This window comes from Diceros bicornis, chromosome 32, assembly GCF_020826845.1.
Source record: "Diceros bicornis minor isolate mBicDic1 chromosome 32, mDicBic1.mat.cur, whole genome shotgun sequence".
Taxonomy (NCBI): Eukaryota; Metazoa; Chordata; class Mammalia; order Perissodactyla; family Rhinocerotidae; genus Diceros; species Diceros bicornis.
In genome coordinates, this window is record NC_080771.1 from 23,084,047 (window position 1) to 23,108,191 (window position 24,145).

The 24,145-nt window shown below is 36.7% G+C and overlaps 1 protein-coding gene across 1 annotated transcript in view; it reads left to right on the forward strand.

Moving 5' to 3' along the window:
* The first annotated feature begins 7,836 nt into the window (after positions 1-7,836).
* Positions 7,837-24,145, forward strand: part of PKD1L3 (polycystin 1 like 3, transient receptor potential channel interacting) — a 354,098-nt gene continuing 337,789 nt past the window's right edge. The window contains exon 1 of the mRNA XM_058528165.1: positions 7,837-7,913. Coding sequence (XP_058384148.1) covers positions 7,856-7,913 — 58 coding nt within the window. The 5' untranslated portion in view covers positions 7,837-7,855. The remainder of the gene's footprint in view (positions 7,914-24,145) is intronic.

Below are 24,145 nucleotides of genomic sequence, written 5' to 3' on the forward strand. Positions count from 1 at the left end.
GTCCAAGGATTTTCCTCTACTCTGCCCTTCTGGGTATCCAAAGTGTCCTGGAGGCTGCTATGGAGAGACGTCCTCATGAAGTAGGCAAATGGTAGCACAGCAAAGACTGTAGCACAGGTGGGGCATTGGGCCCACTCCCAACGTGGCTAGGTGGCTGGTTGGCAAGTTCACGCTGGAGACTGGACAATTTGAATACAAGATGCTGATCTAAAGGAGTTCTGAGCATTTGTAGTGTGTCACTGTGGGATCCTTCTTTGGCTTTTCTCTGGCAGCTCCTGGGCAGTGGACCAGTCTCCTCAAACCACTCTCCTGATTAGGGGTCTTTGGGATGGCCTCTCTTTCTTCCTCTTGTTAGTCTACACTGCTTCCGTACCATATCCCCCTTTTTTCCTCTCTCCAAAAGTTCTATTCTCTTCTTTTCTTTCACTATAGTCCTCAATGGACAGTTAGAAAGACAGTCAGAAACAGAGCCTCAAACAACCAAATCTCTGCAACAGTAAAACTGGTTTCCTCTTCTTTGAGGACAAGAAAGAACTCTCCAGGATCAAAATTGCCTGACCTCCACTCCCTGGGGAGGAGGGAAAATGTTTTATCCCTTGCCTGCAGGATGGTCCAAGCCACTTCTAATTCACAAAAGAAAAGACCAAAATAAAATAAAACTGAAACTCGACAGTCCAATTGTTTTCATATAAAAAAATAGATTGAAAATTTATTTTCTGCTCCATGTGGTTTAGAAAATTTTCAGGAAGTAGAATATATTTAGCCAGCCCATCTAGTGGTTAAGATTCAGTGCTCTCACCACAGCAGCCCAGGTTCGTTTCCCAGTCAGGGAAACACATCACCCACCTGTCGGTTCTCAGAATGTGTCCGGCTGCATTTTGCTGAGATGATGAAAGCTATGCCACTGATATTTCAAATACCAGCAGGGTCACCCATGGTGGACAGGTTTCAGTGGAGTTTCCAGACTAAGACAGACTAGGAAGAAGGACCTGGCCACCTACTTCTGAAAAAACTGGCCATGAAAACTCATAGTAGTGGAGCATTGTCTGATATAGCTCCTGAAGGTGAGAGGATAGCACAAAAAGACCAGGCAGGATTCAGCTCTTCCTAACCTGCAACACAATTATGGGAAAAATCAATCTTTTCAAGAAAAATTCCTACTCCACTTACACCACTTATCCAAATCTTTCAAATTCTTGGAGCCCACTTTTCTGAAAGGGAAAGTAATTCGATCGGCTCCTTTTCCATTCAATGCACTTGTGGCGCTTTCAAGAAAGAGATTCCTAATTGTGCTGTGAGATGGAATAAGGAAGCTAAAATTAGAATGACTAGTAACAGTTGCAGAATAATTGAGAAGATTGGCATCCCCGAACAAGGACCACAGTAGACTCAACTCCACAGCAAGGTCCAAAGTATAGATGAAAGGGTTCACACCTGCTCCTGTGATGGTAAAGAGCTGGGCATCAAGGTTGTAGTGTACTTTGGATTTCTTGCAAGATAATCACGATTAGAAATAACATACTATTATTAATTTTCCAATTTGGGTTATTTAATATATACTTTGTCAAATTATACTCATTTGTTTTGTCTTTGTAAATTACCGATTTTACAACACTACATGAAGATGTTGATTTACCAGCCTTGGATTTTTCTTCACTAATTATAAAATAATATTTTCCCTTTTTTATTTTTTTTAATTTTTTGTTTATTGCAGTAACATTGGTTTATAACATTGTTAAATTTCAGGTGTACATCATTATACTTCTATTTCTGCATAGATTACATCATGTTCACCACCAAAATACTAACTACAACCCATCACCACATACATGTACCGAATTATCCCTTTCACCTTCCTCCCTCCCCCCTTTCCCTCTGGTAACCACCAATCCAATCTTTGTCCCTATGTGTTTGTTTATTGTTGTTATTATCTACTACTTAATGAAGGAAATCATACGGTATTTGACCTTCTCCCTCTGACTTATTTCACTTTGCATTATACCCTCAATGTCCATCCATGTTGTCACAAATGCCTGTATTTCATCGTTTCTTATGGCCGAGTAGTATTCCATTGTGTATATATACCACATCTTCTTTGTCCATTCGTCCCTTGATGGGCACTTAGGTTGCTTCCAAGTCTTGGCTATTGTGAATAACGCTGCAATGAACACAGGGGTGCATATACCTTTACAAATTGGTGTTTTCAAGTTCTTTGGGTAAATACCCAACAGTGGAATAGCTGGATCATATGGTAGTTCTATCCTTGATGTTTTGAGGAATCTCCATACTGTTTTCCATAGTGGCTGCACCAGTTTGCACTCCCACCAGCAGTGTATGAGAGTTCCCTTCTCTCCACATCCTCTCCAACACTTGTTGTTTCCTGTCTTGTTAATTATAGCCATTCTGACGGGCGTGAGGTGATATCTCATTGTAGTTTTGATTTGCATTTCCCTGATAGTTAGTGATTTTGAACATCTTTTCATGTGTCTGTTGGCCATCTGTATATCTTCTTTGGAGAAATGTCTGTTCAGGTCTTTTGCCCATTTTTTAATTGGGTTGTTAGTTTTTTTGTTGTTGAGATGCATGAGTTCTTTATATATTTTGGAGATTAAGCTCTTATCAGATGTATGGTTTGCAAATATCTTCTCCCGATTGTTAGGTTGTCTTTTCATTTTGTTGATGGTTTCCTTTGCTGTGCAGAAGCTTTTTAGTTTGATGTAGTCCCATTTGTTTATTTTTTCTAGTGTTTCTCTTGCCCGGTCAGACGTGGTGTTTGAAAAGATGTTGCTAAGACTGATGTCGAAGAGCGTACTGCCTATGTTTTCTTCTAGAAGTTTCACAGTTTCAGGTCTTACATTCAAGTCTTTAATCCATTTGGAGTTAATTTTTGTGTATGGTGTAAGGTAAGGGTCTACTTTCATTTTTTTGTGTGCGGCTATCCAGTTTTCCCAACACCATTTGTTAAAGAGACTTTCTTTTCCCCATTGTATGTTCTTGGCTCCTTTGTCAAAGATTAGCTATCCATACATGTGTGGGTTTATTTCTGGGCTTTCGATTCTATTCCATTGATCTGTGTGTCTGTTTTTGAGCCAGTACCATGCTCTTTTGGTTACTATAGCTTTGTAGTATATTTTGAAATCAGGGAGTGTGATACCTCCAGCTTTGTTCTTTTTTCTCAGGATTCTTTTAGCTATTCGCGGTCTTTTGTTGTTCCATATAAATTTTAGGATTCTTTGTTCTATTTCTGTGAAAAATGTTGTTGGAACTTGGATAGGGATTGCATTGAATCTATAGATGGCTTTAGGAAGTATGGACATCTTAACTATGTTAATTCTTGCAATCCAAGAGCACGGAATATCTTTCCATTTCTTTGTGTCGTCTTCAATTTCTTTCAGCATTGTTTCATAGTTTTCGGTGTACAGCTCTTTCACCTCTTTGGTTAAGTTTATTCCTAGGTATTTTATTCTTTTTGTTGCAGTTGTAAATGGGATGGTATTTTTAATTTCTCTTTCTGCTACTTCGTTGTTAGTGTACAGAAATGCAACTGATTTTTGTATGTTGATTTTGTATCCTGCAACTTTACCATATTCGTTTATTACTTCTAAAAGTTTTCTGGTGGATTCTTTAGGGTTTTCTATATATAAAATCATGTCATCTGCAAATAGTGACAGTTTCACTTCTTCCTTTCCAATTTGGATCCCTTTTATTTCTTTCTCTTGCCTGATTGCTCTGGCTAGGACTTCCAGTACTATGTTAAATAGGAGTGGTGACAGTGGGCATCCTTGTCTGGTTCCTGTTCTTAGAGGGATAGCTTTCAGTTTTTCACCCTTGAGGATGATATTAGCTATGGGTTTCTCATATATGGTCTTTATTATGTTGAGGTACTTTCCTTCTATACCCATTTTATTCAGAGTTTTTATCATAAATGGATGCTGTATCTTGTCAAATGCTTTCTCTGCATCTATTGAGATGATCATGTGATTTTTATTCTTCATTTTATTAATGTGGTGTATGACGCTGATTGATTTGCGAGTGTTAAACCATCCCTGCATACCTGGAATAAATCCCACTTGATCATGGTGTATAATCTTTTTAACGTATTGTTGTATGCGATTTGCTAGTATTTTGTTGAGGATTTTTGCATCGATGTTCATCAGTGATATTGGCCTGTAATTTTCTTTTTTTGTGTTGTCCTTGTCTGGTTTTGGTATCAGGGTAATGTCAGCTTCGTAGAATGAGTTAGGGAGCTTCCCCCCTCCTCAATTTTTTGGAAGAGTTTGAGAAGGATAGGTATTAAGTCTTCTTTGAATGTTTGGTAGAATTCACCAGGGAAGCCGTCTGGTCCTGAACTTTTATTTTTGGGGAAGTTTGTGGTTACTGTTTCGATCTCCTTACTGGTCATTGGTCTATTCAAATTCTCTACTTCTTCTTGATCCAGTTTTGGAAGGTTGTATGATTCTAAGAATTTATCCATTTCTTCCATATTGTCGAATTGGTTGGCATATAGCTTTTCATAGTATTCTCTTATAATCTTTTGTATTTCTGAAGTGTCTGTTGTAACTTCTCCTCTTTCATTTCTGATTTTACTTATTTGTGCCTTCTCTCTTTTTTTCTTGGTGAGTCTAGCTAAAGGTTTGTCAATTTTCTTGATCTTTTCAAAGAACCAGCTCTTGGTTTTATTAATTTTTTCTATTGTTTTTTTGGTCTCTATTTCATTTATTTCTGCTCTGATTTTTATTATTTCCCTTCTTCTACTGATTTTGGGCTTTGTTTGTTCTTCTTTTTCCAGTTCCTTTAGGTGCATTGTTAGATTGTTTATTTGAGATTTTTCTTGTTTGTTGAGATAGGCCTGTATCGCTTATAAACTTCCCTCTTAGAACCGCTTTTGCTGTATCCCATAAATTCTGGTATGTCGTATTTTCATTTTCATTTGTCTCCACGTACTTTTTGATTTCTTCTTTGATTTCTTCCTTAACCAGTCGTTGTTCAGTAGCATTTTGTTTAATCTCCATGTATTTGTGGCTTTTCTGATTTTCTTCCTATAGTTGATTTCTAGTTTCATACCGTTGTGGTCAGAAAAGATGCTTGGTATTATTTCAATCTTCTTAAATTTATGGAAACTTGTTTTGTAGCCTAATATGAGATCAATCCTGGAGAATGTTCCATGTGCATTTGAAAAGAACGTGTATTCTTCGGTTTTTGGATGGAAGGCTCTGTATAAATCTACTAGGTCCATCTGTTCTAGTGTGTCGTTTAAGGCCAATGTTCCCTTATTGATCTTCTGTTTGGATGATCTATCCGTTGGCGTAAGTGGAGTGTTAAAGTCCCCTACCATTATTGTGTTACTGTCTATTTCTGTTTTTATGTCTGTTAATAATTGCTTTATATATTTAGGTGCACCTACATTGGGTGCGTAGATATTTGCAAGTGTTATATCCTCTTGTTGGGTTGTTCCCTTGATCATTATGTAATGCCCTTCTTTGTCTCTTTTTACACTTTTGTTTTAATGTCTATTTTGTCTGATATGAGTACTGCTACCCCAGCTTTCTTTTCATTGCGATTTGCGTGGAGTATCTTTTTCCATCCCTTCACTTTCAGTTTGTGAGTGTCTTTAGGTCTGAAGTGTGTCTCTTGTATGCAGCTTATATATGGGTCTTGTTTTTTTATCCAGTCAGTCACCCTATGCCTTTTAATTGGAGCATTTAGTCCATTGACGTTTAAAGTAGCTATTGATAAGTATGTACTTACTGCCATTTTTCACTTTTTTTTTTTTCTCAGTGTTTTAGTAGTCCTTCTCTGTTCCTTTCTTCTTCTATAGAGAATTGATGGTCACTTTAGTTTGGCCTCTGTCTGAAAGCTGTATTCTTTAACTCCCCTCCTCCCTCCTTTTATGTTTTTGATATCATATCTAACCTCTTTTTTGTGCATTTGTATCCAATACGTTCTTATCATGGAGATAGATAATTTTTCCTATTTGTGGTCTTCTCTTTTCCCCTTAAATCAGTCCCTTTAACATTTCTTGTAGCACTGATTTCTCGGTGACAAACTCCTTTAATTTCTGCTTGTCTGGGAAAATTTTGATCTCGCCTTCCATTTTGAATGATAACCTTGCTGGGTAGAGTATTCTTGGCTGTAAGTTTTTCCTTTTAGCACTTTAAATATATCGTGCCATTCTCTTCTAGCCTGTAAGGTTTCTGCTGAGAAGTCAGCTGATAGCCTTATGGGGTTTCATTTGTATGTAACTTGACATTCTCTTGCGGCTTTTAGGATTCTCTCTTTATCTTTAATTCTGGACATTTTGATTATGATGTGTCTTGGTGTGGGCCTCTTTGGGTTTATCTTGTTTGGGGCTCTCTGCTTCCTGTACCTGGATGTCTGTTTCCTTCCTTAGGTTAGGGAAGTTTTCATCTATTATTTCTTGAAATAGATTCTCTGCCCCCTTGTCTCACTCTGCTCCTTCCGGGACACCTATAACATGGATGTTAGTGCACTTGATGTTGTCCCAGAGCTCCCTTAGACTGTCCTCACTCTTTTTAATTCTTTTCTCTTTTACCTGTTCACCTTGGGTAATTTATTCTAGTCTTTCGTCCAGCTCACAGATCCGTTCTTCTGTATCCTCTACTCTGCTTTTGAGTCCCTCTAATGAATTTTTCATTTCCAGTGTTGTATTCTTCATTTCTGATTGGTTCTTTTTTATATCTTCCATTTCTTTGTTGACATTCTCACTGAGTTCATCTATTCTTCTCCCCAGATCAGTGAGCATCCTTAACACTCTTAGTTTGAACTCTCTGTCAGGTAGATTGCTCATTTCTGTTTCACTTAGTTCCTTTTCTGGGGTTTTGTCCTGTTCCCTTACTTGGAATGTATTCTTTTGCCTCCTCATTTTACGTCTTTCCCTGTACTTGTGTCTACGTATTAGGTAGGTCAGCTATGTCTCCTGCTCTTGGATAGGTGACCTTATGTAAGTGATGCCTTAGGAGGCTTCCAGTGTGCTTCCCTCAGTTCTCAATGTTCCAGGGGTGACCCCTATGTTGGCTACCTGTGTCCTTCTGTTGTGGCCTGTTTGTTCTCCCTGTAGGCACCCAGGGAGGCCGAGTTATGCTCCTGGCCAGCTGTTGTAATGCTCAGCTGCTTGTAGTTGTTGTGGGCCCTTCAGTCTCTTTATCAGGTGTGGGGAGCCCCAGCACAGTTGGCTGCAAGTTCTAATACCACATTTGTGTTGCAGTATTTCTTTTAAGTGAGTAGGCCCCCAGCGTGGCAGGTTGTTAGGCTCAGGGCCTTACAATTGCTGTAAGCCTCTAGCCTACTAGGTCTCTTGTCAGCTCTCTGAGGATTGCAGCTGGGTGGGGCTGGCCTCAGGCACAGGAGCACCCAATTGTTTCAGGCTTTGGAAGGTGGGGCAAACCCCCTATGTGGGTCTTTGAGAAGCACACGTCTTCTGCAGCTGACAAGCCCTGCTGCCCACAGGTCCACACACACAGTCAACACAGTCCTGCCCCGTGTGAGCGCCCCAACCTCCCCAAGCAGACCCAGTCTCTCCACGGCGGGAGCCCCACACACTCCGCCACCGCCCCACACTCTCCACCCACTCCTTGTGCACACCCTGCCCCGCTCAAGTCAGCTCAGTTGCCAGGCTGCAGAGAATCCAGTCACCAATCTATGCAGGCCCACAAGTTGCCTGAGGGCTTGTTGTTGGGTGGGGCCAGTCTCTAGGGTGGGCTGCCTGCCCTGGCTGAGCTGGATTAAATTGGTGTTCTAGTGGGTGGGGCAGACCTGAGCTAGTAGGCCCCAGGGAGAACTCCAATGGCGTCTGTGTCAGCAAACCCACATCAGGCCACAACAATGGCCGCCACCAATGTTCCAGTCCCTGGAGAGGTCTCACCCCTCACTGAGATGCACTCAGGGCCTATTAGGTGAGTCTCTTGTCACCAAAGCACTGTGCACCTTTCTTTCTGGTGATTTTAGGATGCTTTCTGAAATGGGTGAGTTTGCGTGCGGGCCCTTTAAGAGCCAGTTTTAGTTTCTTTGTGAACCGGGTTTTCTGGGGGTGCTCCCCAATGTTTTAGTAGCAGGCAAAGTCAGGTATTATGCCGCTGGTCTCGATTGTGCTGGGTCCACAAAATGCCCACAGCGGGGGTGCTCCCGGCTCAGGGCCCCGCGCCTCCAGGGAGGCTGCGCACCTGTGTGCTGCTCCCGGCGGCCGTGAAGCTGGAGGCTTGTGAAGGCGGCGTTTTTCTCTCCAGAAGGGAGTCTCTGCTTCTTCCACCTCAGTTAGGATTGTCCGTTGTTGCAGGAGTTCCTCTTATCCAGTTTTCAGTTCTGTCTCAGGGGTAATTTTTCCACGAGTAGTTGTAAATTGGCTGTGTCCGTGGGAGGAGGTGAGCTCAAAGTCTGCTTACGCCGCCATCTTGACTTGACCCTATTTTCCCTTTTTTAAATTGGGAATTGGGCTGAGTATACTCTGAACAAATTTTTGATAGCTGGGCACCAAATTTGCCTTTCCCAGACATGGTTTGTTACTTTAAAAAATAGGTATAAATAATTATACACATTTGCACTTACTTATTTCAGTCCATTTATACTAAACAGAGTTTTCTTTTAAAAATCACAAGTGACAAAATCCAAGATATTTGAGTGAAAATAATATTCCCACCTCTCTCCTTGTTCCAGAGGAGTTCTCTGACTCAGTACAGTGGGCACCATTTGCTTTCCTATATGGGTTTTCCTGGGGAAAATACGTGTGATAGAAAACACAGAGTGGCCATCTTGTTGTCTGATGGAAGTATTTCTTCACGATAAATGTGTTCCCATTGTTCTAGAATTGGGGCAGTATTATAACTTTGTTTCACTCACCATTTCTTACACCACTCTTGAATCTATCCTATCGTCTATCCTCTTTTTTTCCACATTATTGTAATTGGTTTTCTAGAAAATTTCTTCTGAGGAAGCAATTTGAACTCAACAGGATATGCAAACACATAAAAAGTCACTTCAAAGGATTAGAGAAAAGGCATTTTAAGACCTCTGGATAGTTTTTTCAAAACATACTCGTTTTGTTTTGTTTTGCCTTTCTCCATGCTTGATTTCTAGCCCAAATTCAGATTTGTTCATTATTTCAGTAAACATTTATTGAATTCTTGTTCAGGACACTTTGCTAAGCACTGTGGGAGATGTTAAATAAACAAGTTGCATTCCCTACCTTTGTAGAACTTACCACGTACTGGGGAGAAAAAACATTATATTCTGGCTTCCATTATTTGTGTATTAGTGACCTAAGAGAAGTATAAACCAAGAAGTTAAAAAAAACACAAAACTTGTAACCGGAAAAACAACAGAAAGTTGTTTTTGGGGATATTGGGGAATTTCAAAAAGCAGAAATGATGGAGGAAGAAATGGGATAAGCAAAGATATTGGCAGAATAGAAGTGAGGGTGTTCAGGAAACAGGGAATGTGGCAATTTGGAGGGTTGAGTTCTGAAGAGCAATAAAAGTTTAGGCCATTGGTTGCAAATCCTTGAATCCTTATATTTAATTTGGAGCCAAGTGTAAATCCACAGAAATTTGAAGCAGAGAATGACAGGTTGGAGCTGTGTTTTGGGAAGATTGATTGGCAGTGGTGCATAGTGGTATGGAGGGGGCTTGGGAAACTTCTTTTAGGGAGCTTTACAATATTCTGTGTTTGAGATAATGAGGGTTAGCCAAATGGTAGTGTAAGAACAGGGAAGAGAGGAGACAAGACCAAATGGGGACCTATGTCATGGTGGCAGAAGTAATAAAGCATGATCCAGTTGGCTGGTGAGCAAAAATCCTGGATTGTAGTCCCAATTTAGTAATAATCTTAAATTTATGAGTTTTCCTGGGGTCTACTCTGAACAAAGTGTGGTAGAAGACATAGTAGCCATCTTGTTGTCTGATGGAAATTTTTCTCCATGGTAATAGCGAGGGGTGTTAAAGTATCTTCAGTAAAATGAAGCATGTTAGAGTGATTCAAAGAGAAACTTGGAGTAAGAACTGCTTTGACTCCTAATCTAAAGCAAGATACATAACTTCTCTGAGTCTCTGTTCTTTTGTCTGTAAAACAGGAATAATAATACCTACTTCATAAGTTCTTTGCAAGGGTTCAAGGTCTAATGACATCGTGCATATTAAGTATCAACACAGTATGAGGCATACAGTAAGTGCTTAATAAGTATTAATTGCCCTTTCCTTTCCCTGGCTGCTATCTCCAACCCTTGGCAAGACTGATTTTTGATGAGAATAACTTAAAGACTTGCACCCATGTTCTCTGTAGTTATTTACATAAATTAATAATTTCTACCTTTCTTATTTTCACTTCATACTTCATCAGTTACTTTTATAAAGTGTTATTTGGATGAATTAGAAAGGATACTTCAGTTGAAAAAATCTTTTCATTCCAAATAAAAACTTAAAGCTGATGTGAGTAAAATAAATGTAAGAATGATCAAATTTTGAAAAGAAAGTACATACCTCACTTTTGTACAATGAGCATAACTCTTAAAATTCTAGATTAACTCATATTTCATAAGTTTAATTCTCAATTTCATCCTCATATTAATTTAAATCATAATTTCACATTTATTTAATCAATCTTCTGTTGACGATGTCCTCTAATATGTTAATTTCAGTTTAACCTTCCTGTTTTATAATTAATGCTCTGTGTAAACAAATTTGAATGTATTGGCAGTTGAAAGAAAGTCTGCTGTATATATGTTTTCTAAAACATATTTTACAAAAAATGTAAAAATAATTGCAAAAAAATTATTTTGTAATTTTTATGATGAAATTTATGTGATGTTTCAGGTTTCCCCATAAGAGTTAAAAAATTAAGATAGAAAAAGCAACGTGAAGGAAAATCATTTTGAAACAATAATTGTGTAACCAGGAAAACAAAAATTAACATGAGTGGACAAAATAATCATATTTCAGATGTCAGAAGACAGAGATTTTATTGCCCAAAGACTCTCTATGAAATAGTTATTCAAAGGACATACAGCAGCAAAACAAAATGAATATGAGAATGAAGAAGACATGGAATACAAGAGACTTGTGAGCAAAAAATTGTTCAGACTCAACCGTAAGTGTAATTTATTTCCTTATTCACAAGAAGTTAACAAATCTTTTATCAGAGTGGAAGATTTTTTTAACACCTCTCTCAGAAATCTATAGATAATATAGACAAAAACTAGTAAAAATACAGAGGCTTGACTACTTTGACCCAATAGAATTCTCAAGATGACAGCTTTGTGGCAACTAGCCCAGATTGGAGCAAAAAGGCCAGAGGGCTCCAGAAGAGATGCCCCCTCAAAATGGAACAGATTGGTCGGTTGACATATTTGACCCATTTGGGAGGAGAATTACAGCTCTGACCAAGTTTGAAAGAAAAATAAGTTATTGAAAACTAAGCAGATGAAAAATCATGTAATTAATGACCCCAGGGAAAACAAAAAGTTTTAGAAGCAAGGAAATATAACCAGAGTACATTATATGACTCAGCTGTGAATAATATTCCTATAGTCATAATAATGTAAGCACTGAATAATGTTTTAGTAAGAGATTGTTCTATAACCATATTGGGAGGATGGCTGAAGGGGAGGGATCTGTGTAAGGTTGTGTCTGTGCATGCACAGCACGTAGGACAAGTAGTATAAGAGAACTAAATCGTCATCTTCCACTCTACAATGTCAGGATGTCATGCCTAAAATAGAAAAAAAATCAAGATGTTGCAGATACCAGCATGCATTATTTGGAAATATGGATACAAATACCACAAGAAACAGCTAGAATATTTGAAAGTAGTTAACTCTGAGGAGTGGAACTTGGAGGTAAGGAAAGATGCAACAGGGAGGGGGTTGCCATTTTCTATTATAATTTATAGAATATTTTGACTTTTAAAAAACACTCACTTAAAAATGTTGTTAGGAACAAAAGTTTAAATAAATAAATAAAATCACGTTGAATCTGAAAAAGCAATTGACTAGTGATACCTAATTATCATAGGCAATGATGTGTAACCAAATCAACTGAAGATCAAGGATGTACAAAGGACTCAGCACACAAAAGTGTAGTGAGGAGATGTAGATCCATACAGCAGCAGGCTTGTCTAACTGGACATGCCCATGACTTTTTCTGTTATACCAAATATTTTTTAAATGTCTTCTTGCTGTGAATTAAAAATTATATAAATTGTCAGTGAAATGTTATTGTCAGTTAATATATTCTGGTTGTTATTCTAACTTCTCTACACTTTACTCTTTTATAAAATGGGAATAATGATTTTATCTTTCTTATAAGGTTGTTGTGAGGATTAAATAAGATGATGCATGTGCAGTCTATTACTCTGCCTGGCACTCAGGCCTTGATGAATATTAGCTATTATCATTGTTTAATTATAATAACAAAGTTTTAATATTATTAGACTATGTTTTCAATATAAAATATATATACATTTATATTTTTTTATATTCAATATAAAATATATATTAAATGATTTTTTGAATTTATGTCAAGTTACTTTGACAATGTTTGCAATTGTTTGTTGACTTCATGTGCAATATTAATATTGACCAGTATAATTCAATCATTATGGGTGATGTTGACACCAAAATAGTAATTCTAGATGTTTTTGATGTTAGGTGTTGATCTAATCATGTGACCAGCACTGATAATAACCTCTCATTATGAGTACTGAATGGATATTTTAACCTGTACTTAATCATGGATAAATAATTTCTGCTTCTCTTTTGTATATGAGGCCTCTTCTCTGTGCTTTCTAGGTTCTAGAATGGATGCAAAGATTTTGAAGCTATAGGAGACTATCATAGACAGTCACAATGGCATTTCCCTAAAGGATTTGGAGGCTCTGCATCACCTAAAGAAAAAGCACCAGTGAGACTTAGGATGCAATTCCAGGCAGGTGCCACTCCTTATTCAAACTGTGTCAAGATCAGGTGCCTATGATGTGTTCAGATCTGTGCCAGCAACCGTGAAGACAAGGAGACTGGAAGGAAGAAACACAACACGTTAGTGAGTACTAAGTGTTTCACATAAGCCATAACATTTAATCCTGATAATAACTCTGTGAAGCAAAGTTTGTTAGGCCCAATAAATGGCAGAAATATGGGTCAAATCCAGGTTCAAAGTTGATATTCTTTCCACCATAGGTACTGCCTCTCATAACAGGAATACCAATAAGTGTCTTCCTGTAGGATATTGTTGCTATATGACCTGGTCTCTTAGGCCTGTCAGATTTTCATCTATATGCATGTTATTTCCCACCAAAATAAACATAATTTACCAAGAACTGAGCCTAGGTGATTTTGCTCAGTTACTCTTTATCAGGGGTCAGCAAACTTTTTCTGTAGAGGGACAGATAGTCAATATTTTAAACTTGGGGATCATACAGTCTCTGTTGCAACCACTCACTTCTGACAGCCATAGATAATATGTAAATGAATGAGTGGGCATGGCTACATTCCAATAAAACTTTATTTACAAAAACTGACAGTACGCCAGATTCAGCTGATGGGCTATAGTTTAGCCAATCCTTGCTCAATGTATAGCAAAGATAGTCATTTTTGACATAATTCTGCCTATATAGTTTCAGTGTTCTATCTGCTGCAATTCTGAAAATCTCCTTAGTTCTATGGTCAACAGTGATTCTCTAGTGTCCTTCACCATGGAATCCCCCACATATCATTACAGTTAAGCCTTGGAGAGAATGGTGTGAGGCAAGGACCCAAGCCCGTGCCTATAACAGTGAAATTTGTGTCATTAGGAGAATATTCATACAGGACCTTAGAGGAGTCAGAGTTGGTGCCCCACTGCCTGTTATCAGAGCTGACCCTGTGGTAGGAAATCTCATACAGAGAGTGGGCTCTAATTTCAGAGGATAATAACGTGGCCTCCCATGGAGGTCTCAGTTGGAACTATTGATTACACAGTAGAGCAAGATGAGATTGACAGCACTTGAGCCACCAGAATCTAAATTCTGTGCAGGAAATTTTGTGCCAGTCAACTACACTGATACACTCTGCCATGCTAGCATGTGTCTTGGTTTTAAACCCCCTACAACTCTACCAAGTTATTCATGTTGGCCTGATTTTTCCACTCTTCTTTCTTTTCTAGCATTTTTTGTTTTATGTGTATGTGTAGCTGCTTTAGTAATATTCTGCCATGTTTCTGAACTTGGCTTGATTAGGGGGAGTAGACAGGTTGTGGTTAGAATCTTAATAACCTGTCAAAATAGAGCATTTAAATCCTGTTCATGTTATTTTCTTTCCTTTCCATGGAACACATACAGCCAGAAAGACAAATAGGAGAGGCCTCTTGGTATTTTTCCCTTGTTTGTGTGATCCTAAGGGTTTTGATGAACTGGCCTTTGCAAGTTACATTGAAGCTGTTCAAGCAAGCTTCAGCTGAATGTGACTTGTTTAACGATTTGGCAAGGATCCAAGCCATCGGAAATCAAAACAAAACAAAAACAAAAAAACCTCAGATCAGATCAGCATACATCATAACAGTATAATCATTTAGCATCTTATCTGGTTACTTATTATATGTTGTGCAGTGATAGAAATGGAAATAATTTACTCTGGCCACTCTGTGTTACTGTTAAATCATTTCTGTGCTGTGAAAGGAATTGCAAACTGTTGAGACTCAAAGATCCCCTAACTGCATTCTCCCAAGGAGTTCTCCACCACCATCACTGGTTCTATTTCACATTTAAACATTTTCTTAGAGTGTGAGCTTCATTATCCATGTTCAAATTCATCAAGCCTTACTTGTCCAGATAGATCACCCATCAAGAAATACAGTAATCTAAAATTAGGCTACTGCTGACATTTTTATGGTATATGATATATGATATAACATGCTGTATTAAGCTCTTTATAATAATTTTTAATTTTTGAAATAGCTGATTCTTTGGGGACCATTTAATATATAATTCCATAGATTTTAGTGATGTCAGGTATCTTTCAAGTATCATTTTAATTGAGTTCTGGTGCTTTTTGTCCCCATCAACTGTGAATCAAACAGGAGTCTGTCAAATCCTATTGGGTGACAAATCATAGGCCAAGGAAAAATTGGTACACAAGTCATGCACGAAGACAAATAAGATTTCATCCCTGCCTTCAGGGAGCATATGGTTTAATAGGAGAGAGAAAATATACAGAAAACTACAAACTAAAAATTTTGTAAATTTAGCGAGAGGCACAATGTCATAGGAGTTAGAGAGAGAAAATGGGTAATAATAATTATTATTAAAGCAGCTATGTTTACCGAGCTACATTTACCATGTGCTAAACACTGTTGTTGTTGTTTTTTGAGGTCACATTGGTTTATAACCAGCACTGTTTTTTATACTTACGTGTATTAAAAAAAAATTTTGAGATACAATTCATTGTACAGATGAGGAAAAGAGGCCCAAAGTAGTTAAACAACTTAGATGAGGTTTATAGCTATTAGGTGGTAGATCTGGGGTCAGCAAGCAATACAATGAAATGATGAAAGTGCATCCCAATACTGGAAAGATTGGATCAGGAGAGATTTAAACAGGGAGTCTAGTTAAGGAGATATTGAAACAATCCATGGGAAATTGAGAGAGACTGGACCAGAGCAGTGGCAATGGGACAGCAAAGATTAGAGGATAGAAGAAGGTGGGATTTCTATGAGATTTTTGGAAGAAAGAATCACAAATGGGATTTAGTGACTAATTTGATAACACAGAATATAGGAAAAGCAAGTCAAAGATGACTGCAATGCTTCGAGCTCAAATGAGTAGAAGCAGGGAGGAGGGATCCTAGGAGATTAGCCAGCTTCACTGGGCACCCACAGCACACTGCTCACATTTCTCTATTCCCAGTCCTCATCATATTGTATCTGTAACTATTTGTTTATGGGTCTCTCTCCCCCATTAATTCTGAACTACTTATGCCTCATGATTTATATAGGCCCAGCACCCAGGACAGTGTCCCAGACATAGTTAAGTTTTCCATAAACATTCCTTTCAAATAAATTTCAAACATATTATTTAGAAGTCCTCACTGAATAGCCAAATATGACTGTTTAGTAGGCAACTGGAAATATTCCATACACATTTTAGAATGTTATCAGGACTGTAGAAGCAGATTTTGATTGTCAGAAAAAAACAATATTTGAAATCCTGAGAGCAGGTTAATACTTTGAAGGAGGATATGAAAGAGAAAGCAAACTGAATAGAACTGAGGGTTAAAGAAAACAATAGGAGGCAAGAGGAAGAAAGAAGGAATAGAAACAGGATTCAAACAGTGGGATCTTTATTTAAAGGAATGGCTTATCAATAATGTCAAATGCTAAAGATTGAGCAAGTTTCTGATGGTCTGTAAGAACCCTGAGGAAATTTATGTTTTCTTGTTACCCATTTCTAATTGCTGTTGTGGAGTATTATGTTTGAAGAGGTAGTACAGATGCTATATTAATTAGAAGGTTTATTAGGCACTAGCTTTTTGTTCTCTTTTAATAAATGTGTGTATACTCTTTGAGGGAAGGAAAACATTTTTATAAGGAGTCAATTCAGATGAAAAATAATTAACACATTAAAATGAGCTAATCATAAGCTATCCTGAAATCACCGTCATTTAATCACCCAATAGGGAATCACCATTAACTTAAACTTACTTGAAATTTACCATTGTAACTTTCGTACTACTATATTACAATGCCAAATATTCTCCGTTAAAGATCTCTGTTTCTAATCTCTTACCAGTTCCTGTACATTTTCCCTTTTTGACAAAAAGATTACATGTTTTGGATGGGTTCTGAAATCATTTGTTTGGGAGAAATTCAGCAGAGTGCCTATTTAGCTGTCTTTTATTTGCATTTGAAATATTTAAAATGTACTCATTATCTAGCCCTCCTTAGTTTATTGAATTATGAAAACTGACTCCAAACATCCCTACACATATTATTTTGAAAATACAGTTGTTTTGTTACTGTTCTTTTTAAACAATCACAAAATACCTCATCTCCTTAGAGGGCTATGAACTCAGACCATTAAAGGAAAAGAATTACTGAAGTTATTAGCATTATAAGTACATTATTCTGATAATGTATCATAATAATAAACAATAGAGGGCTTTATTAGATAAGAGATAACATATCCACCCAGTTGTGTCATATAACATAATTGACGCATTATAAGAAATGATCTCTAGCCATGCATCCTGGAGTGCATATTCTCCTCAAACTCAGGATAATAACACTAGAATGATTATCTTTTAAAATCTATTCTGCACTAGAATTAGAATAACATATTAATAGCTATAGGTGGAAAAGCTAAAAACTCAATGGATGGGTTTAAATCTAAGTTATATGTAGCAGAGAAATAATTAGTGACATGGAGGGCAGTAGTGAGAGATTCACAGAAAGACAAAGAAATAGTGTATAAGTAAAAACGTTAAGATATAGAGGATATGTTGAGAGGCTCCAAGCCACATCTAAAAATAGATCCACAGGAAACGAATGGAAGGAGAGAAGGAAAAAACCATATTTGAAGAGGCGATAACCTGCAAATTTCCAGAGTTTGAAAGTCAATGGCCTACACATTTAAAATGCACCTTGAATAGTAAGCAGGATAAATAAATGTAAAATCACATCAAGTCACATTATAATGGATCTGTAGAACGTAAATGGTAAAGAAGAATCTTAAAATCTACCACAGAGAAAAGATAGGTTACCTTAAAAAGGAAAGACAGTTTAGACTTCCAGCAATCTTCTCAACAGAAACAATAAATGCCAGAATATAACGGTGTCAGGGAGAAATAATGATCAATTTAGAATTTTATACTCAGCTATACTAACATTCAAGAAGGAGAGCAAAACTACAGATGCCCACTACACAACCAGGAAAAGATACAAGAATAGAAGAAACAAACTTAAACCAGAGGGAGGCATGGGATATATAAAAGTACAGCAAGCATAAAAACTTGTGTTATTAATGGCCAATTACAGAAAGGCTTCATAATTTTTTATTTTTAAAAAGGTTAATCTAAAAGTATAGACAATAATAACAAGATGGTGGATGGTACTGTTTAACAGTTAAAGTACACAAAGATCTATATCACCTGCAAGAGGAAGAGATACATATCTAATAACTCAATATTTTACACCTTAAGAAAATTTATTTATAAATTAATAATTTATAGTTTTCAAACCTAAAATGGAAAAAGGAGAATAAGGAAAAAATTATCAATATTGTATGCAGATAAAAGAAGAGTAAAGCAATGTAAATAGAAAATACAAGATAAATATTTAAAAATGAGGCCAGATATATCAGTAATCACAATAAATCTGTAACAGGTTTATTGAACATGTTGGGATTAGTAAAATACAATCAAGAAATAGTTGTTTTCCTCCCACTAATCCCCTTCAGACTTCTTCTGTATGATCTGCTTTCTCCCAGACAGATCCCATAGATTTTGGTCACTTTCAAGTATTGATAAAGATGCTTCATTTTCAGGTAGTAAAAAGTCTATTCCACTCTAAATACAAACTTCAATCCTCCATTCAATTTAAAGCTTCTATCCTTCCCCTATCCGTCCTGCAGCCCAGGCCAGAGCAAGACATGGGAACTTGCTGTGGGGAAGTAGTCTCATGGTTTGTCCTTTTGTGATTCCTCCCTGCACTTGTTCCCCTTCCCTGTTATCTGAGCTCCCTTAGCTCCTCCAGAGTTGGAGTGGAGAGGTATGAGGAAAGGTAACAGGGAATTCTATTATAGTTGTCATACGCCCATTGTGATGGGAGATGTCTGAAGACTGGCTGTTTGTCATGGAGTGCAAAACCCAACAGAAAACAAATAAAATGGCAGTAGAAAGTATTTTATCTATCAATAATTACTTTAAATGTAAATGAATTAAACTCCCCAATCAAAAAGCATAGAGTGATTGAATGGATTAAAAAACAAGATCCAGTGATATGCTATCTACAAGAGACTCACTTTAGATATAAAGACACAGTCTGAAAAGGAAGGGATGGAAAAAGATGTTCCATTCAAATGGTAACCAAAAGAGAGCAGGGATGGCTATACTTATATCAGATAAAACAAACTTTAAGTAAAAAACTGTCACTAGAGACAAAGAAGGTCATTATATAATGATAAAAGGGTCAATTCAACAGGAATATATAATAATTATAAATATATATATACACCCAACATAAGAGCATCTAAATACATAAAACAAATATTGACAGATCTGAAGGGAGAAACTGACAACAATATGATAATAGTAGGAGACTTTAATACCACATTTTCAGTAATGGATAGAACATCCAGGCTGAAAAATCGGTAAGGAAACAATTGATTTGAATAATACTGTAGTCCAAATGGTACTAATAGGCATCTACAGAATATCCAACAGCAGCACAGTACACATTCTTCTCAAGAACATATGGAACATTCTCCAGAATAGATCACATGTTAGGTCACAAAACAAGTCTTAACAAATTCTAAAAGATTGAAATCATACCAAGTATCTTTTCAGACCACAGTGAAATAAAACTAGACATCAGCAACAGAAAGAAAACAGGAAAATTCACAAACATGTAGACTAAACAATCCACTCTTGAACAACCATTGCTAAAAGAGGAAATCCAAAGAGAATTTAAAAAAATACCTTGAGACAAATGAAAATACAACTTACCAAAACTTATGGGATGCAGCAAAAACAATCCTAGGAGGGAAGTTTATAGCAATAAATGTCTGTTTTTAAAAAGGAGAAATATCTCAATTAAACAACCTAACTTTACAACTCAAGGAACCAGAAAAAAAGGCAAACTAAACCTAAAATTAGCAGAAGGAAGGAAATAATAAAGATTAGAGTAGAAATAAATAAAATAGAGAATAAAAATAAATTGAGAAAACTAAGAGTTGTTTTTTTCAAAAGACAAACAAAAGTGACAAGTGCTTAGCAGACTACGAAAAAAAGAGAAATGGTTCAAATAAATAAAATGAGAAATGAAAGAGGAGACATTACAATGGATAACACAGAAATAACAAGGATCATATAAGGGACTATTATGAATAATTATACACCAACAAATTGGATAATCTAGAAGAAATGGATAAATTCCCAGAGACATACAACATACCAAGACTGAATCAAGAAGAGGTACAAAACCTGGACAGACAAATAACAAATAAGTAGATTGAATCAGTAATTAAAAACTTCCAACAAAGAAAAGTCCAGAACCAGATGGCTTCATGGGTGAATCCCACTAAACATTCAAAGAAAAACTAATACCAACCCTTCTTAAACTCTTCCAAAAAATAGAATAAGAGGGAATACTCCCAAACTTATTTTATGAGGCCAGCATCACCCAGATTCCAAAGCCAGACAAAGACAACACAAGAAAAGAAAACTACAGGCCCATGTCTCTGATGAACACAGATGCAAAAATCCTCAGCAAAATACTAGCAAACTGAATTCAGCAGCACATTAAAAGGATCATACACCATAACCAAGTGGGATTTACCCCTGGGATGCAAAGATGGCTCAAAATACAAAAATAAAACAATGTGATGCACCACACTAACAGAATGAAAGACAAAAACCACATGATCAGCTCAATAGATGCAGAAACAGCATTTGACAAAATTCAACATTGTTTCATGATAAAAACTCTCAACAAAATAGATACAGAAGGAACACACCTCAACACAATAAAGTCCATATGTGAAAAACCTACAGCTAACATCATAATCAATGGAGAAAAACTGAAAGCTTTTCCTCTAAGATCAAGAACAAGACAAGGATACAAACTCTTGCCACTGCTATTCAACATAGTACTGGAAGTCCTAGCCAGAGTAACTAGGCAAGAAAAAGAAACAAAAGGCATTCAAATCAGAAGAGAAGAAGTAAAATTATCTCTGTTTGCAGATGACATGATTGTATATGTAGAATACCCAAAAGACTCCACCAAAAGATTGTTAGAAGTAATTAATGAATTCAGTAAAGCTGCAGCACACGAAATCAACATACGAAAATCAGTGGTGTTATTATACACTAATAACAAACCGTCCGAAAGGGAAAATAAGAAAACAATCCCATTCACATTAACAACAAAAACAACAAAATACTTAGGAATTAATTTAACCAAAGATGTGAAAGACTTTTACACTGAAAATTATAAAATATTGATGAAGAAATTTAAAAAGACATGAATAAATGGAAAGATTTCTTGTGTTCATAGATTAGAAAAATTAATAATTTGCAATGTCCATACTCCTCAAAGTGATCTACAGATTCAATGCAATCCCTATCAAGATCCCACTGACATTTTTTACAGAAATGGAAAAAACAATTCTAAAATTCATGTGGAACCACAAAAGACCCCAGATAACAAAAGCAATCTTGAGAAAGAAGAACAAAGCTGGAAACATCACACTACCTGACTTCAAATTATATTACAAAGCTATAGTAATCAAAACAGTATTGCACTGGCATAAAAACAGACGCATAGACCAGTGGAACAGAATAGAGAACCCAGAAATAAAAGCATGCATTGATGGTCGGCTGATCTTTGACAAAAGTGTCAAGAAAACACAATGGGGAAAGAATAGCCTCTTTCTTGTGCTGGGAAAACTGAATATCTACATGCAAAAGAATGAAATTAGACCCTTATATCACACCCAAACACAAAAATCAACCAAAAATGGATTAAAGACTGCAACGTAAGAAACCATAAAACTCCTAAAAGAAAACATAGGAAAAAGGCTCCTTGATACTGATCTTGCCAATTTTTTTTTGGTATGACACCAAAAGCACAGACAGCAAAAGCAAAAATAAACAAGTGGGATTACATCAAATTAGAAAATTTCTGCACAGCAAAGGAAACAACCAACAAAATGAATAGGCAACCTATGGAATGGGGAAAATATTTGCAACCCATATATCCTATGGGGAGTTAATATCCAAAATACATAAGGAACTCATACAACTCAATACTCAAAATACAAATAACCTAATTAAATAATGGGCAAAGGACCTAAATAGACACTTCTCAAAAGAAGAAATTCAAATGGCTAATGGTACACGAAAAGGTGATCAACATCTCTAATCATCAGGGAAATGCAAATCAAAATCACAATGAAATATCACCTTATATCTGTCAGAATGGCTATTATCAAAAAGACAAAAGATAACAAGTGTTGGCAAGGATGTGGAGGAAAGGGAACTTTTGTCCACCTGCTGGTGAGAATATAAATTAGTACAGCCATTATGGAACACAGTATGGAGGTTCCTCAGAAAGTTAAAACTAGAACTACCATATGATCCAGCAATCTCACTTCTGGGTATACATCCTAAGGAAATGAAATCAGTACCTCAAAAAGATGTCTGCACTCCCATGTGCATTGCAGCATTATTCACAATAACCAAGATATGGAAACAAAGTAAACGTCCTTTGACAGATGAGTGCATACAAAAAATGTAATATATATATATACATATATAATGGTGTAAATATTACCCTTAAAAAAGAGGGAAATCCTGCCATTTGCAACAACATGGATGGGGCTAGAGAACATTATGCTAAGTAAAAGACACAGAGAGAGAAATTCTGCATGATCTCACTTGTGTGTGGAATCTAAAATAGTCAAACTCATAGAAGCAAAGAATAGAATGGTCATTGCCGGGGGCTGGAGGAAGGAGAAATGAGATGATGTTGGTGAAAGGGTACAAAGTTTCAGTTATGCAAAATGAATAAATTCTGGAGACCTAATGTACAGCATGGTGATGTTATGTTTCGGTTCAGTTAACAATGCTGTATTGTAAACTTGAAATTTGCAAAGAGGATATATCTTAAATTGAATCTTCTCCATGTGCACATACATATAATGGTAACTATATAGAGGTAATGGATATGTTAAATAGCTTGATTGTGGTGATCTTTTCACAGTGTGTACACATATCAAAACATCGAGTTATACACCTTAAATGTATATAATTTTTTATGTCAAAGGTACCTCAATAGAGCTGTTAAAAAAAGAAACTCAAAAATAAAATAGAATAGAATGAAATAAAATATCAGACCTGTTGACCCAGGAAATCTACTTCTAAAATTTGTCTTTAGAAAATAGTCAGACAGGAACAAGAATATTTATTGTAGTCTTATTTCAATAGCAAATTTTAAAAGGGAAGGGAGAGAATAACCCAAATGTCCACTAACAGCAAACTAATTAAATAAATTGTGAGACTCATTTAATTAAAAAAAAAAAAAAAGAACTTATCTGGGCAACTTGCAGGAACCAGTCTCTCTGGCATGGCCAACTACAGGAGCCACAGTTCAGATTCTCTAAAAACTTTCTCTTCTCTGCTCCATCTCAAGGCAGCACCAAGTCTGCGAGTGACTTCACTCAGCAAGCACTCAGGGAAGATGCCTGTGAAATGTCGAGTTCCCCTCTGGCAAGCACCTCACCCTGCCTCTTGTCTTCACTTGGCTTGAGGGTTGGGGTAGGGAGGACACAGTACTCTCTCCTGCCAGGCCAATCACTCTCTTCTAACACATTCTTCTCTCTCTCTTTCTCCCTCTCATTCTCTCCCTCCTTCTCCTCTCCCTCCCTCCTTCCCTTCTTTCTTTTTCTCTCAAACTTTCTTATAAATATGCTGGAGAGAGATAATGGGGAATACAAGAATTGTTTAATATTTGAAAATATGGTAGTGTTGTTTATCATGTAAACAAAATAAAGGATAAAAGCCATCCAATCATCACAATAGATGCAGACAAAGCATTAAACAAAAATAAAACCCATTCAAATGTTTTTAAGTTAGAAACTAGGAATTGAAGGAAGTGTCTTTAACCTGATAAAGAGTATCTATCAAAACTGGCAACCAATCACCATATGAAACAAACCCGGGCCCCCTGAAAAACTCATCTCAGCAATTTAGGAATAGAAGGAAATCTCCTCAAACTAATAAAGGGCATCAGCTAAAACTACAGCTCACATCATACTTAACAGTGAAAAACTGAATGCTTTCCTATTAAGATCAGTAACAAGGCAAGATTTTCCTTCAACATAGTACAAGAGGTACTAGCCAGTGCAATAAGGCAAGACCAAGAAATAACATGCATATGGGTTGGAAAGGAAGAAC